The sequence below is a fragment of the Vidua macroura genome, chromosome Z, assembly GCF_024509145.1.
Source record: "Vidua macroura isolate BioBank_ID:100142 chromosome Z, ASM2450914v1, whole genome shotgun sequence".
NCBI lineage: Eukaryota > Metazoa > Chordata > Aves > Passeriformes > Viduidae > Vidua > Vidua macroura.
Genome location: NC_071611.1, coordinates 22,365,725 through 22,384,155, shown reverse-complemented (window position 1 = coordinate 22,384,155; position 18,431 = coordinate 22,365,725). Strand labels below are relative to the sequence as shown.

Sequence of the window (18,431 nt, the reverse complement as noted above, 5' to 3'; positions counted from 1 at the left end):
ATACATTTGACAGCATAATATAGCCACAATTTTGTTAGATAGCCATCATTTTAAAATCACATGATCATTACTAAAGCACTGAATGTGTACTGTGGCAGAGAAATTATTCTTTTATGAGCAAATAGCTGAGCAGATTTTTTTAGCTTTGGTAAGGCTTAACCATTTAATATTAGCCATCATTTTCACAATGTTAATTGATCTTCCTCTGTAGTTCCAGATATGCAGCCATGACATTTGTTGGAACATACCAGCTTTGTAATGTTATTTAATAGTATTTGCTTACTTCTTATGTAACTCATAGCAGAAAATAAAACATTTTCTCTGGTTCAAATACTGAATAGACTTGAGGAAAAACTTAGCCTGAAAGTTGCTTTCTAAGTGTCCTTATCTCAAAGGAAAAATATAGGGCAAAAAGAGAAGGAATGTCTACCATTATCTAGTGTATGTGATGGGGAAACGATGAATTCCATCTGTTTAATAAGTACTGCCTAGATATAAGAATAGTATTACTAGCCAGTGGGATTGCAGTGCTATGAGAGAAAAAACTGCCATGCAGGTGTATTAATTTTTTAAAAAATTTATTTCAAGAGTTCTTTGTTTAACAGTATTAATTCGAGGATACTTAGAGGATAATTAGAGGATACTAAAAAAGTATGTTGCACTTCAACACTTTGAGGTGAAAATAACATTTTTTGAGATGATACTTTGTAATAAAGTTGATGATAAAAGTGTATGTTCTGCATACTTGGCAAAAAATTGCTGTTTACTGTTTGGAGCACTTACATAATTGAAACAACTTATAAATCTTTTCATGGTATCTTTTAAGGAAACAATGTGCTAACATTGCAGTTATAAGTAATTTTATAGTTCAAATTGGCACCAGTGGAATTTGCTCCTAATTAATATTCTACTGAACTCAAGTTTGGCTTGTTTCTGAAAGACATAAATAGCAAGTGTCTAGATTTCTGAGTAAAGGTGTATGGTGTTTTATCACCCTCCTTCTTCACCATAGACTGGATGCAGAGAATACAGATAATGAAAAGCTATTTTTTTAACAGCTGCTTTTTAGTTTTCTGGGGAAAATGCAGGGGTGGGGGGAAAGGTAAGTTAAATAGCTCTAAGCCGGAGAGGAGAGGAGAGGAGAGGAGAGGAGAGGAGAGGAGACGGTTTTGCTCATACTAGGGATAGTGGTTATAGACTACACACATATTTAAGAATTGCAGGATGCAAAAATCAGTGTAAAATATGCTTAAATTTGTCTGAAATTACTAGAATTTGAGAATATCAGTCATTAAGTATAAAATTTCCCTTAACTATGTGAAAGAAGTCATAATTCTGTATTTTTGTTTTAAATTAGATTCACAACTTTGGGTTCTGTTAGAAATAAGTCCTAGAGGAATAACATTGGCTAGGCAGTCAAGCAGTGTTATAAGTAAGAAAAGTTCTAACATAGATTTATGGCATTAAAGAATATCAACAGGTGTATTTTGTTTTGTTTTTCACTTTAAATAATCTAGGAAAATCAAGAAATATAGGACAGTCAATAAAAGGCTCTCCAAAGTCCACAAAATAACCTGGGAAATATTGGTGTTTTTAAGAGTTTGTTGATTCAGTTTTCCTGCCAAAGATTGTTTACATCTTGTCATTTCTGTATTTGAATGTATTGTGCCTTTGTGATTGTGCATTGCTCAGAATTCTGGATAAATCAAAATGTCTTTGCAAGCTAAACCTGAGGTGTTACAATGGCCAGAACTGCTTTAAAGTACTATTCCCTTAGGGTGCAAATGTAGTTAATTCTAAATACATTATTTTTCTGATCAGGAAATCTAACAGTTCTTTTTCTGATGAATGTATTTGCACTGATGCAGCATTTGCATATTCTGTTCAAATAGCCTAAATATTTGAAAATTGCTAGCATTTACTGTTTATGCATGCAACCAACAATGGGGAATATTTTTCCTTCAAAAATTGCTGGGAAAGCAAAAGGTCAAAATAAATACAAGTGCCGAAGTAAACAGCTGTTAATACACTTAAAAGGCAATTAGAGTCAATCAAGACACCAACCGAGTCCTCTCAACACCAGTTCCCTGGAGACCTAAATACTGCAATGTTCAGGGCCATGAAAAAGTGATTTGTCACCTGTGGTTTTTCCCTGGCTTAGTTTTTTTCTGCCTTAGTTAGGCTATCATGTGTCAGAGTTCAAGAACTGGTAGTCAGCACAAAGGAAGTGGTGAGAACCGGCCAAGAGGTAGGGCAGAGAACCACAGATTCCAGACAGAAGCCTGATGTTTCTGGAGATGTTCTCTTGTTGCAATTATCCTTATTGAATATGAATCTAATATTTTGTTCCCCTAGCTGTCTATATAATTTTGCAGACTAGATCTTTTTATTGGAATCTGCCACCTGGCTGGCTTTCTTCAAATGTGTTTTCCAGTCACCTCTTGTAGGTTCTTACAGATATGCATTAGTATTTTATTATACTGAAAATTCCTACTTACTTCTAGATCAGACAGTAACTTGAAAGTGGTTAGAGAACAGGCAGTTGAAGAGAGCACAGTATCATCCTAAGGAGGAAGGAAACGGGAGTGCCAACAACTCTTGGTGTTATTATGGCCAATTCTTCCTAGATACATTTCCATTTGAATTACAATCTGTGTAGATACAAATATATTTTAATAAGAGTAGGTGAAAATCTCTACATTTAATATTTTCTAATTCTTTTCTAGAAGTCTTTTGGCATTATCGTTGTTTGTTACTACAAATCACTGACAATTTGCACGGAAACCTGACATAGCAGGACTATTTATAATTCAGTACAGTACTGTATGTGGCTTTCCAGAGCTGAGAAACAGTTAAAAGTCATTGAAGAGTTTTTGAAATTTTCTGCTGCTTTTCTTGCTCTATAGTTTCCAACTATTTTTCTGTCTTACAGGTCACATTTCTGGTTTGTTTGTGGTACTATACTTTTATAATAATGTTTGAGATCCTGTATTCCAGAAGATAGGGTTTGCCTGGTCTGCTGTGTTCAGCCAATAAAAACATTTTGAGGTTTTAGAAGGGAATTAAGCCATATTGGATAACTGTCAATAAAGACATACTGAAGTGCCAGACAATCAGAGGATAATGGAGTAGTCTTTTCTTTAAGCGAGCCCTAAATATGTGTTTTATGTTTTTCTTAGAAGTTACCATGCTAGGCTTTTGATGATTTTTGTGTGTGAATTGAAATAAAGTATCATATCAGTGATTAAAAAAAGGCTACTTATCTTTAGCTTATTGCTTAGGATTCAGAAAGTACAGAATCTAGGTCTGAGGAACTAAGTTGAAAGTACTTTTTATTCTTTTTGTTTTTCAGAGGTCCAGAAGACACAATAAATGATTGTAAAATCCTTTTTATAGAGGAAATGTACAAGATTGAAAAGCCAGGAGCCTATCCATTGACATTTGGGGATGGAGATTTCAAAAGTATGCACTTTTTAAATTATTTGAATATAAGTACAAATTGAGTGATGTTTCTTTAGAAAATATCAGCATGCAGAGGTAGTAGTAATAATTGGTTTGTGTTCAAGAAAGTAATTGCATTTAAAAATTTTTAGATTTCTGTTCTGAAAAGTATAGTTACTGTAAGATGGCTATATTACTTTACATATTTAGAAACTAGTAACAGCTTAGTGCTATCAGTCATAAATGGTAAAAAAGGGAAACAGCTGATAATGCTCTAAATGAACAGTGCAGAATGAATTTGCAGTCTCATTTAAGTTTCTAGAGAGGTGTTCAGGCCACCAAAACTGCTGTTGCAATTGACATGTAATTTAAGCTTTTAATAAATTATTAAATGCCAAAAAAAAAATTAGTTGGTAGTAATACACTTTAACTCTGTCATTCTGTCAGGGGGAAAAAAAGATAAAGGACTTTGCACTAAAGCTGCTTGTACCATTAAAAAAAAAGGATAATTAATGTTTGGATTAGTTGACCCTACATGACCTTCTAGAAAAGTTACTATGCTAGACCTCCTTAACCTCCCCACAACTACATTAAGGAGTTAGTGGCAGTTTATCTAAAAAGTAGTGTGATATTTTATCCTATGTTTGAAAACATATTAAAGTTAGGAGTTCTAAGTGTTTGTGATAGCAACACTGAAGATTGAACTGCAGGTCTACAAGTAGGTATTAGATAAAATTCCACATTACATACCTGACTCCATGCAATTTTTCAGAACCTTTGTAGGTGTCTCTCCATGCACAACAATGAGTCTGATTAATGTTTATTTGTTGTCTAAAAAAAAAAAATCACTGTTTTTCAGGGGAGCAAATACTATTCCCTGTGGTATTCTTAAAAGTAAAAATGTCAATTTCTCAACTCATAATTAATTTTCATTATTTGAGAATTACTTCCCTTAGATTACAAAAAAAATAAAATTATCCACTCTGTTTTAGTTTTTCTTGGTCACTTTAAAAGATCTATGCAATATTTTAAAGCATGTTTTGATTTAAAAAGATTGCAACGTGAGAAAATTGAAAATCTACAAATGCTGGTTTGTGTTTACATACTATTTATTTTGCAAGTATGCAACATTTTAAATGGCATAAAAAACTGTTACAGTTCATTTAGTCCTTCCCTGCAGCTACTGTGTAATGAATTAATATTTAAAATTACATGTTGACGAAATGAGTGGTTACTGTATTGCTGACTATACAAAATTGTCTACCATGGTGCTATTTGAGTTCACATGAGTATTTACTTATCATAGAATCATTTAGATGGCAAGAGACCCTTAAGGCCATCAAGTCCACCACTAAATCACATCCCTAAGTGCCACATCTGCATGTTTTTTGAACACTTCTGGGGGTGGTAATTCCATCACTTCTCTGGGCAACATCTTCCAGTGCTTGATCATTCTTTCTGTGAAGCAGTTTTCCTAATAACCAATCTAAACCTCCCCTAGTCCAGCTTCAGGCCATTTTCTCTTGTCCTTCTCACTGATCCTCACCTCAGTTTTCCTAATAACCAATCTAAACCTCCTCTAGTCCAGCTTCAGGCCATTTTCTCTTGTCCTTCTCACTGATCCTCACCTGGCTACAAACTCAAGTAGTTGCAGAGAGCAATAAGGTCTCAGGTCACCTGTTTACCAGCCAGGGTAAACAGCCCCAGCTCCCTGAGCTGCTCCTCACAGATGTGTGCTCCAGAGCCTTCACGAGCTTCACTGGCCAACTCTGGACACACTCCAGCCCCTCAATGTCCTTCTTGGAATGAGGGATCCAAAGCTGAACACAGGATTTGAGGGGTGACCTCACCAGTCTATACTTTGTACACTGATTGCTACTCTAATTGTTTCAGAGTCAAGACCTTCATTGTCTATTACAGCTCCTTCACTCCAGTGTTGATAGTTGTTTCTTTATTTGTAACCTCTTTGCATAAACTACCCAAATATTGACATTTGTGTAGAGATTTGCACCTCTGTGTATGTTTTATTTCATTTTGTTCCTGGTCACAATCTTATTAATTTCAGCATATTGTTTATAACCTTCATAAATAAATATAATTCATAAATATAATCTTCTAAAGTGTAATTGTGAAAAATAAATTGATGTGGGAATTCAGCCTTATTTCTTGAACTGCTCTTTCTCCTGAAGCCAACACTCACTACACAATCCTGTTCATGTGATTCTGGTTTTCCAGCTAGGTCAGCTGTTTTGCCTTTGTTCAAGTATGCACAGTGCATATCAGTTAGCTGTATGCTATAATCAATGTAGGCTACCAGTGTAGCCTTTCCTTCTGGACTGTACTTACAACCCCATCTGTACTGTGTATTAAAAATTTAAATGTATATACACCTATTATTTGGCTTTAAATATTCTATGAGATTGTTGTAAGCACAATCAGCAATTGCATTGATTATATTATTGTCCATATTAAGCTACTTTCCACCCCATGTCAAAAGATAGAATGCCTACTATGGAAATAATCTTTATCAGATAAACAGAGTAGGATGTCTCTGCAGAAAAACTCTTATTTTTTGAGTGTGGTCACATAATAATTAGGTTTTGTATGTATAAAGTGATGTTAATACACATTTAGCAGTTACAGTTAAAAATAAAGTAGTCATTTTCTAATTAATTAATGGAAGTAAAATTCTACAACTAAGGAACGGAGTAAGGCTAAGCCTATTAGATAATTATATTAGAAATTTAAAAATCTAAAAAGCAACATATTTGTAAATGTGTTACAAATACTTATATGCAACATGCAAATAACACCTAGGTATCAACATATATTACTTCCAGAATCCAAACTTGTGCTAATTCCTTCTTCAAAATAAAAGTTCATATTAAATCATTTATGCAACTAAACTCTGCATTGTTGGTTGAGGTGAACAGACCTGTCTTCATGTGACCAATAGTGCAGCTATAGTTAGCGAGTATGACTTACAACATGGTTAAAACAGAAATGTGAAAATGGAAGTCGTATCATGAAAATGACAGTTTGTAGTTTGTATATTGAAGAAAGTAGAGAACTTCACCTATTGTTTAACTGAACTAAAATATGTAGGTAATTTTTGCTCTTTTCCTATTTAAAAATAAAATTACTAACCTTTTACCTAAGAAACTGATTTTGTAACTGAAACCAGTTAATTGCATAGGCCTAAACAATGTGTGGTGCTCAGAGCTACAGAGAAATATGCCATTTCATGTTGTCTATTATTAGCAAGATGAGGTAGACTGTAGAGTTTCCATGGGGAATGCTCAGTCATCATTTTTAAAATTTTTCAAAAGAGTAACAGTTTTCTGGGATTTCTTAGTCTGACTTGAATTGGTGTTGACACCCTGCACAGATTGTGAGTTTAATGTAGCTATGCTGGAAAGCCCTCAGATTTGTTCATCAGCACATGTAAAATTTTTCCTTTCTCTTCAAATGAACCTTTGGAGAAAAGTCTGAAACTAATAGATTACCTCCATTTGGAAAGCATGATAAGTCTTCTAGGCTACACTTCACTAGAAGCAATATTCTCAGAGATTTTGGAGGATTTTTTAGAAGTATATATTTAAATGTACTTTTGCCTTAAAGACTTTGCAAAATAGTCACTGCTGGTAGCTTTACATGTTTATTTCTCAGGGTTTCCAGTCAGTACATCTCACTAAACCTTCTATCTGCAGCTGGTAATCTTCCCTCCTCAGTGATTCCTTTATATGTTTCAATTTATAGTTTTTTATCTTGAAACCAATTATTCAAACAGCATTATTTTAGCACTTCTTATCATGGAATGGTTTTAGTTGGAAGGACCTTTCAAAGATATTTTAGTCCAACCCTCCTGCCATGGGCAGGGGTGTTTTTCACTAAATCAGGTTGCTCAAAGCCCCATTCAACCTGACTATGAAAGGCTCCAGGGATGGGGCATCCACACCTTCTCAGGGTAACCTCTACCAGTGTCTCATCACCCTCACAATAAAAAAAAAAGTCTTCATTGTATCCAGTCTAAATCACATTTTTTTTCAATTTAAAATTGCTCCTAGTTTTCATTATTGTTGCTCCCTGTCATTACTGATCTTGGTAAAAAATCTTTCCCTGTCTTTCTGATAAACCCCCTTTAAGTATTGAAAGGCCACACAAAGGTATCCCTAAAGCCTTCTCTTGCCCAGGCTGAACAACTCCATCTCTCTCAGCCTTTCTTCACAGGAGAGGTGTTCCAGCCCTCTGATCATTTCCATGGCCCTCTTCTGGACCTGTCCGAACAGTGGTTGGAAGGAATATTCAGGGAACTACAGGCCTGTCAGCCTGACCTCAGTGCTGGGGAAGGTCATGGAGCAGATCATCCAGAGTCTCCTCACACATTGTGTGCAGGACAGCCAGGGGATTAGGCCCAGCCGGCAGGGGTTTGTGAAATGCAGGTTCAGCTTGACCAACCTGATCTCCTTACAGACAGTGACCCACCCAGTGGTTGGGCAATGTTAGTAAAGCCTTTGGTACTGTTTCCCACAGCATTCTTCTGGAAAAACTCTGCTCATGGCTCATACAGGCACCCTGTTCACAGGGTAAAAACCTGGCTGTGTGGCTGGGCCCAGAGACTGGTGGTGCATGGAGTTACATCCAGCTGGTGGCCAGTGACCAGTGGTGTTCCCAGGGCTCAGTGCTAGAGCCAGTTTTGTTTCATATCTTCATCAGTGACATGGATGAGAGTATTGAGTGAACCCTCAGTCAGATTGCAGAGGACACCAAGCTGGGTGGGAGTGCAGATCTGCTGGAGGGCAGGAAGTCTCTGCAGAGGGATCTGGACAGGCTGGATCATGGGCCAAGGCCAGTGGTGTGAGGTTCAACAAGGCTCAGTGCTGGGTCCTGCCTTGGGTCACAACAACCCCAGGCAGTGCCACAGGCTGGGGCAGAGTGGCTGCAGAGCTGCCCACAGGAAAAGGCCCTGGGGGTGCTGGTGACAGCAGCTGAACATGAGCCAGCAGTGCCCAGGTGACCAAGAAGGCCAATGGCATCCTGGCCTGTACCAGCAATAGTGTGGCCAGCAGGAGCAGGGCAGGGATTGTCCCCCTGTACTCGGCATTGGGGAAGCCACACCTGAATCCTTTGTTCAGTTCTGCACCCCTCACTCCAAGAAGGACATTGAGGTGCTGAAGTGAGTCATACCATGTGCCTGAGAGTATTGATTAGATATTAGGAAAAATTTCTTAATGGAAGGGGTTGTTAAGCATTAGACAAGTTCCCTAATAAAGTGGTGACATCACCATCCCTGGTAGTGTTCTAAAGGTGAGTGGATATGGCACTTGAGGACATGGTTTAATGCTGAATAATGGTGGTGCTAGGTTGGTAGTTAGACTTGATGATCTTAAAGGTATTTTCAAACTTTAACGATTCTGTGACTCTGTGATGAACTGCACTGCTCAGTTTGGTGTCATCTACAACCTTGTTAAGGATGCACCACTGGGTATGTCATTGATGTAAATAGAAAATAATAGTGTTCCCAGTATGACCCTTGAAAAACAGCACTCCCTAATGGTTTTTGCTTTTACATTGAACCATTGGATATGGACCATTCACTCTTAAGTCCTTATCCATTTAACTTTTCATTCATCAAATGCATCTCTCTTCAGTTTAGCAGCAAGAATGTAAGACAGCTATAAGGCTAGAGTGTCACAAAGGAGGGCCACAAAGATGGTGAAGGGCCTTGAAGGGAAGCCTTATAAAGACAACAGCTGAGGTTGGCTGATAGTTTAGCCTGAAGAAGATGAGACTGAGAGCAGTCATCACAGTCTACAACTTCCTCATGAGGGGAAGAGGAGGGGCAGACCAATGTGTACTCTGTGGTGACCAGTGACAGGAGCTGAGGGAATGGCCTAAAGCTGTGTCAGGGGAGGTTTAAGTTAGATATCATGAAAAGGTTCTTCATCCAGAGGGTACTTGGATGCTTGAACAGGCTCCCCAGGGAAATAGTCACAGCACTAAGCCTGGCAGGGATTCAAGGAGCTTCTGGACAATGTTCTCATACACAGAGGGATTTTTGGGATGTCCTCTGCAGGCCCAAGAATTTGATGTGAGTGATTCTCGTGGATCCCTACCCCCTCATGATACTCTATAAATCTATGATTTTTTGTTAAGAATAAGAGTCCAAATCAAAGGCCTTACAGACAGGTAAATGACACCTATAATTCTCCTTTGACAATTTATGCATTCTGTCCTTGGTGGAGGGCCACTGTGCCAATCAGGCACTATATACCCTTGGTAAAGCCATTTTGGCTGTCTTTAACCAGTCCTCTGTCTTCCAGGGCTTGACATGTCTTCCAGGAGTCTCTGCTCTGTGATTTTACTGGGCACTGAGATGAGGCTGACTAGTAATTCCTGGGTTCTTGCTTTTTACTCTTTTTTTTAAAAGGTTGAAATAGCTTTTTCTCCAGTCACTGAGATCTTACCCTGACTGTTGTGGATTTTCAGACATGATGTGACTGCCATGATTTTTTATATATGATGAAGAATGGTTGTAGTTAACAGCTACAGTTCTCTCAGGACCCTGGGATGCATCTCCTTGGGTCCCATGCTCTTGTCTATGTTCACGTTCTCAGATGATCTTGAACCTGATCTGCTCTTACACCAGGAGTGACTTCAATTCCCCAGTTCCCATCTTGAGTTTCAGGGACTTGAGAGATGTGGGAAGAGTGATTACTAATGAACACTGAGGGAAACAAAATTGCTGCATACCTCAACCTTCTCCATGTGGATTGTGATTAGTTCTGTCCCATTTTGGGGGACAGAGGGGAGGAGGGGGTTGTGTGTGTACATTTTCTTTAATCTTCCATTTCTGACCAACGTGCCTATAGAAGCCATTTTTACTATTCTTTGTATCCCTTGCCAAATTCAGCTCCAGCTATACCTTAGCTTTTCTAATTTCTTAATTGTGCCTTAATTTCTTAATTAACCAGACAGCACTTCTCTTTTCCTCTCAAGATACCTGTCCCTGATTCCATGTCCAGTGCTTTTCCTTCTTGTATTTCACTTTGTCCAGGAGGTCTTTACTGAGCCATGCTGGTCTCCTGCCTTCCCTGCCTGAATGCTCACTGGTGGAAATGGAGAGATCTCGGGCTCTAAGAAAGATGTCCTTAAAGATCTGACTGCTCTATTCTGCTCCTTTTTCCCTGAGTGTAGTTTTCCAGAGGGTCCCATCCACTAATTCCTAAAATAACTAAAAGTTCAGGCTTCTAAAATTCAGAGTAGTGACTTTAACCTTTCTTTGGCCCATAATCCCTGAGATCATGAATTCCACCAGGGCATGACCACTTCAGCCCAGGCTGCCACTGATCCTGACCTCTCCAGTTAGTTAATCTGTGTTGGTAAGCCACAGGTGCAGTAGCAGGTGCACTTCTCTGTCACCTGGGGTAAGAAATTATCCTTGATGCTGTCCAGGAGTCTCCTGGACTTCTTACATCTTGCCAAGCTGCTTTTCCAGCAGATGTCAGGGACTGTCCTGACAGGTCCCAGCAGCTGGATCAGAGCCTACCAGAGTGATGCTTCCTGCAGGTGAAGTAAGAAGGTTTTGTCAACAGGGTCCCCTCAACTGGGTGGTGGGTAATAAACACAAACCATGAGATTCTGTTTATTGGCTTGGCTTCTGATTTTTAACCACAAGCTCTTGACCTGTTCATCACTGTTTTTCAAAGATGGGTTTGTGCAATCAAGTCCATGGAGTGGGCAAATTGACTGCCCCCCCCCCCTTTCCTTGCCTGTCCCTTCTGAACAGTTTGTAGCTGTCAATTGGAATGCTCCAGCCATGTGATTTGTCCCACCAAGTTTCAGCGTTTGTGATTAGATCACAGTTTTCCATTTGCACAGTCACTTCCAATTCTTCTGATTGTCACCCATGCTACATATGCTAGTGTACAGGCACTTCAGCTAATCTGTCAACTGTGTAAGCATTTTAGATGAAAAAGCTCTAGTTCTTTTGAGACATTTCACAGGTGTTCCCCTGTTAGTTTTTAATTCATCAGCAGCCCCTGACTCTTCTTTGTTAATCAAAACTCCATCCTCTTCCCACTCTTAAGTGTTGTTGGTTCTGTCTTTGAAGATAAAAATACTGTTCAAGGTCCTCCAGAAAGACTGCAGGTACAGCACAATGCTTTGCATTCCAATCCCCCTTTCTTATATAACTTTCAGTCTGGAGTCTCTCTCCACAGCGATTTACACTGATAACTTACAACTACATGGATCAATTTCTCTGCAAAATCTATTCAGTTGGGAGGGCATGCTCTTCTTCAATAGAAAGGTGTTTGGATTTCTGCAAATTCTGAGTCATTAATTTCCTTCTTGGTATATTTAGGAAAAATGTTAAAGTATCCAGAACTCCTGGATACATCAAGGATCCATCTCATATTTCTATTCAAGAATAAACTCCTGAAAGAAATATTTATTTTTATTGCTTATGTTATCCAAGCTAACTTAGAAGGAACTGATAAGCTATATAGCTTCAAAAGACAGTAAAGCTTCATCTTTATAGAGAATGTGCACCTACATCTTGGGAGCAGGAGAAAATAAGGAGAAGCTGATCATTAGTCATGTTTTTTCTGGCTTGTTTATACAGCAGAAGAAATCTTATTAAGCCTAGATAAATACCTCATTGTAAAAAAAACCACATTTTCAAGAGAGCAGTGTTCATGCTCAGAAATAATTATTCCTTTAGATATAGTAATTCACTTTGCTGAGATACATGGCATTTGACATTTCTTTGTTTTTGACAGGAAAAAGCGGCCCTGAATGCAAACACTGTAGGGCTGATCCAGATAAGGAGTGCCGGTTTTGTTCGTGTTACCTGTGTGGTGGAAAACAGGATGCTCACATGCAACTCCTGTGTGATGAATGTAATATGGCTTATCATATATACTGCCTGAACCCTCCTTTAAGCAAGATACCAGAAGATGAAGACTGGTAAATATACAAGGATGATTTACTTACCTATATTGACATTCTATACATGGTACCTTTTTGATATTTGCACCTCATGAGAGAAAATTCTGAAGATGTTTTTAAATTCTGGGGTGTTTTCATCCATCTACTTAATATAAGGCTTATGTTTTCTGTCAAGATAATTCTTTTAAATCATTCACAATGGATTAGTAGTAAGCTTTAAGGCCATTATGGAATTTCAAAATTGGGATGTTCATTTTATTCATTAAGGTCATTATGATTACCTGATTGTATTTATTGACAGTTGCTGTTCCTCGGCCTTTTCATTTTTTAAAAGCTTCACTGCTTGAGCAATTCTCTTATGCTCACGCTTCTCTACCCCTTTATTCTCTGTTCCTGCTGCTGCCCCTGTGCTCTTCATTGCCTCTATGACATTAATTTTTCATGCTATGGAAGGACCACCACATTGCTACTCTTCATTTTATATGTAATTACTCTTATGTTTTTATTAGCTGTCTACAATTTACACTGTTCATATTTATCACCTTCCTATAATTTATTTGAGATGCTAATCCTTTATAAATGAGTAATAAATAGAACTTTATTCTTATAAAGTTTTCCATAGACTTCAGTACATGTCTAAGATGTCTATGAATACATTACATGGAAACTCTTTGAACCTTGTGATTGTATTTTTTGTAAAAATCTGTGTAAATCTTTTGGAAGTTTTAACATTCTCTGTAAATTAATAACTCAATCTCTTACACCTTACTGGATTCCAAAATGGTTTTTTTTAGTTAGTGCCTGCCTGTTTTCTGGGGCAATTATCCTTACATGAAAGAATTTCTTACTAAAATCTAAACTAGCTGGAAGGTGCCTGCAACCTTTTCTCCAGACTGAACAGCCCCAACTCTCTCAGCCTGTCTTCATAGCAGAGGGGCTCCAGCCCTCTGATCACCTTGGTGGCCCTCCTCTGCACTTTTGGCAACAACTCCATATCTTTCTTGTGTTGGGTGTCCCAGAGTTGGATGCAGCACTGCAGGTGGGGTCTCACAAGAGCAGAGCAGAGAGGTGGAATCATCTCCCTTGACCTGCTGCCCACCCTGCTTTGGATGCAGCCCAGGATGAGGGTTGGCTTTCTGGGCTGTCAGTGCCCATGGCTGGATCATGGTAAGCCTTTTGATCACAAACACTTCCTCCTCTCCAGAGATAGTTTTGGTCCATTCTCCAAATTATGAGTTTCCAGAAGTTTAATTCATATAATTAAAATTCATTGGAAAATGCCTGTCAAGCTTTTTAGCTTGTTTTTATTTACTGTGTAACAAAGAATAGGAGCCTTAAGGTCTATATAGGTAAGTAGATAGCTGCATCTGTGAATGAAGTCACAGGGTGGTAGAGGTACAGTTGTGGGCCTGGCTTATGTGAGCTAAGTTTTGAGATGCGTAGTGTCACCAACCCTGTACTGTCTTAATGCTTGTCATTATGTAGAAGTGCATTTGCACTAGGCAGAGCAGCATCTCCTACCAAAGAAGAAGTTTGTGCCCTCCCTTCTTCCTGCGTACTAGCAAAGACTCATGGTTGCCTGATTCTTAATTTAGGAGCAGTTTGCTTTAGAATTGGGAATATTTCCATTTTGTATTTTTAGAGTGTAAAATCTGGCGAACTCTATTCTGGGGTTAAGTCTTCTGTTTGGGAAAGGATAAGTTCATCTTGTGGAGATTAAGTCACTCTGTATGTGAAACAGTATTTAATAGTCCCTACAAAATAGTCCCTACAAAAAGTTTAAATGATATTAAGGTAATATTGTTACCCTATCAAGAAACATGGAATTCACCATGTGACTTCACCTTGTTAATTCACCTTGTGAATTTGCATTATGTCATATTTGTTCTTTTAATTGGTCTTACATGCTTTTTCTGTAAGCAGCTGTAATACCTGTCAAAGTCATAGTATCATAACTTCAGCATCTTACATTATTATTTTTTAATCTACATGGCTTCATTGTTTTCATGGTCCAACACCTTTACTGAGATAGTGAAATCTATTCCTGTGGACCTTAATCATTAATTCTTCTATTCATATCCACATAAAAAACTTATTAAATCCAAACCAGCAGCAGTAGTAGTAGTAGATTTTGTTTCCTGAATGAGGTTATCAATATTAATGTAGATCAGGCTTCCTCTTCTAATGGTGTATGATAACCAAATCCAGCCTATGGGAGCTAGAAACAAGGACATGCCTGTGTATTGTTACTCCTGGACTGGGATAAGGATGTTGTTGGAAACAGCAGAACGACCACTGTGCTCCTTTTCTCTCTCTGCTGTGGTCAGTGTATACTAGTATCTCTGCTTTCCTACCAGAATGGATTTGTGTTACTCTGAGTGAGCCCCAGCATTATGTTCCAAATGGCTTCAGTGTTGTGGAGTGAGCGAGTGTGTGTTTGTGTGTTTCTATATACATTATGTCATACCTTGGCTCTGTTTGACATTCAGTAATCTGCAGTGAAATTTGTTGCACAACCAGCAAAAAATAAGGGTAGACTGGGCAGGACACAGAAACAGACCATGAGTACTGGTTAGCAGCATTCTTTAATCTCAGCTGTCTTCTCCTTTACATGATATAAATGAAGGAGGACTAAATGAAGAGACAATACAGGAGACATGGACAACTCATATATCATGTGAGAAAAAATAGTTATGTGTTTTGCGACTAGCACTCTACCTTTAAAGATACTGAAAAGCCCTTTTTTAAAAAAGTTGACAGTATTTGTTCATGTTGAGTTCATTTTTTAAGCTGTAGCCTTCAGCTGCTTAAGACTGGTATATGCTTGCTAGCTTGAAACATTCAGTCAAAACAAACAAATAGACACTATTTTGGCTACCAGAAATGTATTGCCATTATTATGAAGTTAATTGAGAATTTCCTAAAATTTTTTTTTAGGTATTGTCCTTCCTGCAAAAATGATTCTAATGAAGTTGTAAAGGCTGGAGAAAAGCTCAAACAGAGTAAAAAGAAAGCAAAGATGCCATCTGCCAGTACTGAAAGCCAGAGAGACTGGGGAAAGGTAGAGTGTGTTTTAGAAATAGCTGTTATTCTGATTGTTCATATGCATATCTATAATTCTGCTTACATATGCACTACACAAAATTCAGTACTGGGTTGCACAGACAACAAGACAATGTTTAATCCTGCCTGCTGTCTACTGGCAGTTAAAGCAGTGGAAGGATTATTAAGGTGGCTAGAGGTAAAAACAACAACAACAAAAAAAAGAAAACCCCCAACTCCCCTCCCAAATCCACAACCACATATTACTTAATTTAACATTCCTTTTAACACTTGCTAACATATTTTGAAATATGTTTTTATTATAATAGACAGATTTCATGATCTCTGCATTGAATTTACAAATATTCTTCAATATTGCAATTCATTGGTCTGATTACTTTTGTCTGATGTATTTTTAGGGCATGGCCTGTGTTGGTCGCACTAAGGAATGCACTATTGTTCCTTCAAATCATTATGGGCCTATACCTGGTGTTCCAGTTGGGACAACCTGGAAATTCAGAGTTCAGGTATGTTGTTTCAGTATTAGCTGTAGTTGAAGGAAGTAGGAATAATAATTATTGGGTTGGGCACTAAAATAAATTTCAATTGACAATTGTCATTTTCACCAGGACTAAGTAACGCAAATACATAACGAGTCCAATATTGGAAGTGATGCGGATAGTAGTGAAGTTTTATTTTACCATAAAACTTTTTACTACAAATTTTTACATATAACTTAGTAAAAAGTCTGTTGGAATTATGATAAACATATTTCACATGTTAAAATTTTAAGTTGGATATTTAGTGAATAGAGTTAAGTATTTTCTGAAGAGCTTTCTTCACATGAACTGATTATCCCAGGAAGGCGGAGTAGACTGCAGATTTTGAAAACATTATATGTTATCACTGTGAATTGATTGTAGGTGTTTTTAGTTATATGTAATGGATGTCCAAATCTGCTTTTAGGCTGATGAACAGCTTAAGCCTTTGTAAGCCTGTAGTGCTACTGAGATTCACTGCATATTCAGCTTTTGGTGGTTTTTTAAACTGTCTCATTTTCTGTTTCAAATATTCTTTAGGCTCTGTGGTAAACTAGATTGGTAAAAAACTGGCAGAAAAATAGTCCTCTCTGGAGTAGACTAGGGGCTAATTTTCCAAGTGCATTTCACATTTTGGTTTTGTAAGCCCAGTGCCAATACTCAATGAGGCAGGAAAAAAACAAAGCAGGAAGGATGAGACAGCTGCATTTTGTTTCAGTACTGATTTTTTTTCTGGTTTTGTAGTGTCCAGCAAGCTACAAACTTCCTCCCTTTTGCTCCAGCCTGATCCAATTTGTGAGTTTGCAGGCCCCAAGTTGGGCAACTCCCTGGAGCAGTTCTGGAGCAGTTCTGCATCAGGAACGAGAGATGCATCAAACTTTTTCAGTCTTCAGCTTCTGTTTATTGTTATCTAAACTTCAGCACACTGTCTGCACCAGACCCTGCATGCAGGAAAAACAGCACAAAAATGGCTAACAATCTCTTGTTACAAGGCCTTTTAAGTCTAATCAAAAACTAAGCTACCCAATTAAGAAGTCACACCTAAATTATTTTCCTTTCTAACCCAATAACTGACCCCTAAAGACCTGCAATTTGGATTTTTCTACCCAATTACAAGACACCACCTAAACCTGAGAAGAAAGAGGAAGAAGAAGAAAGAAGAAGGGAACTCAAGACAACACCCTATAGCCTCCATCTTGAACCCATCTATAACATACTAAAAATCCTATAACTGAAATTTCTCACCCATGTGACATACTATACTGCTATCTACAATCTCTACAATCTATTTCACACTTCTGTGGTTTCTAGTTTACTTTGAGGCTTAGGAAGTTTTCTCCATGAATGTGGGTCAAAGTCAGTGCTCCCCTGGGGGTCAGGACACCCCAGAGCAGACAGAGAAATATTCCCGGTGCCCTGGGTTTCCACACAATCAAAATGATTTTTGGGTTATCATTTGTTGTTTCTAGTCATGAAAACACATTCTTTGTTTTCTAAATCAGTTAGTTCTATGTCTCTTGCATGTAGAATGTTGCAGTTGCAGATTGCAACTGAATGTTTTCTGTCATATTTAGAAGAATAAAACCAGAGGGTTTTAAACTGCTTGAGGAGGGGCAAGCCAAAAATCAAGCGCCTCTTTCTGATTTGTTTTATGAACTTTTCATCACTTGCATTGTTTTTGTTGGGTGCCAGATTATGTAAAGTCAAATAAGTAAGAGAGCTTTCTAAAATCACTTGGGCAAACTCAATGTATCAAAATCAATTTTTATTTTCACTGCTTCAATAGTAATTGGAATTACTTGATTACCTTTTTGTTAGGAATTCTATTGGTAAGGCAAAAGCTAATGCTTTTAAAGTATTTCTAGTACTGGTAGGAAAAAAACCAACAGAATTAGAGTGCTGCTTTCATCAGAAAATCCATCTAAAAATATTTCTTATCTATATAGTATATATATTATATATATGTGTATATATGTGTATATATGTGTATATATGTGTGCATATATATATATGGACTAAATATCAAAAGACAATTACCATTTATGCATAATTAATTTATTTTGGATACAAATTAAACACCTTTTAATTTAAAAAAAATTTAAATTCTTTATACATAGAAAGTTAAATTACACTTTTGTTTCTTATATGAATTAGGTTTTTTATGACAGAATGAGATTGTCTCAGCAAATCTATAAGAATTTAGAGACTGTATGAGAATTTAAAGACTTCTTTATTTCTGATTTGCATAGTTTTTTAATGATACAAACTCTCTTTTCCCTAGAAGGAAATTGACTAAACATTACTTCTGGAGAGAGCATCTGAAGAGCATCTTTGGCATGAATTATTTATCAGTGTTCATCTTTGGGGTGAATCACCTACCAGAAACCTAAATTTAATTGATGAAACCTGAAAATGAAAAGAAGGGAGGGAGGAATGAATTAAAGAATGTTTGATACA

At 37.5% G+C, this 18,431-nt stretch overlaps 1 protein-coding gene across 2 annotated transcripts in view; it reads left to right on the top strand.

Annotated features, from left to right (window-relative positions):
* Window positions 1-18,431, top strand: part of UHRF2 (ubiquitin like with PHD and ring finger domains 2) — an 83,325-nt gene that overhangs the window by 45,531 nt on the left and 19,363 nt on the right. For both annotated transcript variants that reach the window (XM_054002708.1, XM_054002707.1), the window contains exons 5-8: window positions 3,353-3,462; window positions 12,225-12,411; window positions 15,331-15,454; window positions 15,855-15,962. In XM_054002708.1, the coding sequence (XP_053858683.1) occupies window positions 3,353-3,462; window positions 12,225-12,411; window positions 15,331-15,454; window positions 15,855-15,962 (529 nt within the window). The remainder of the gene's footprint in view (window positions 1-3,352; window positions 3,463-12,224; window positions 12,412-15,330; window positions 15,455-15,854; window positions 15,963-18,431) is intronic.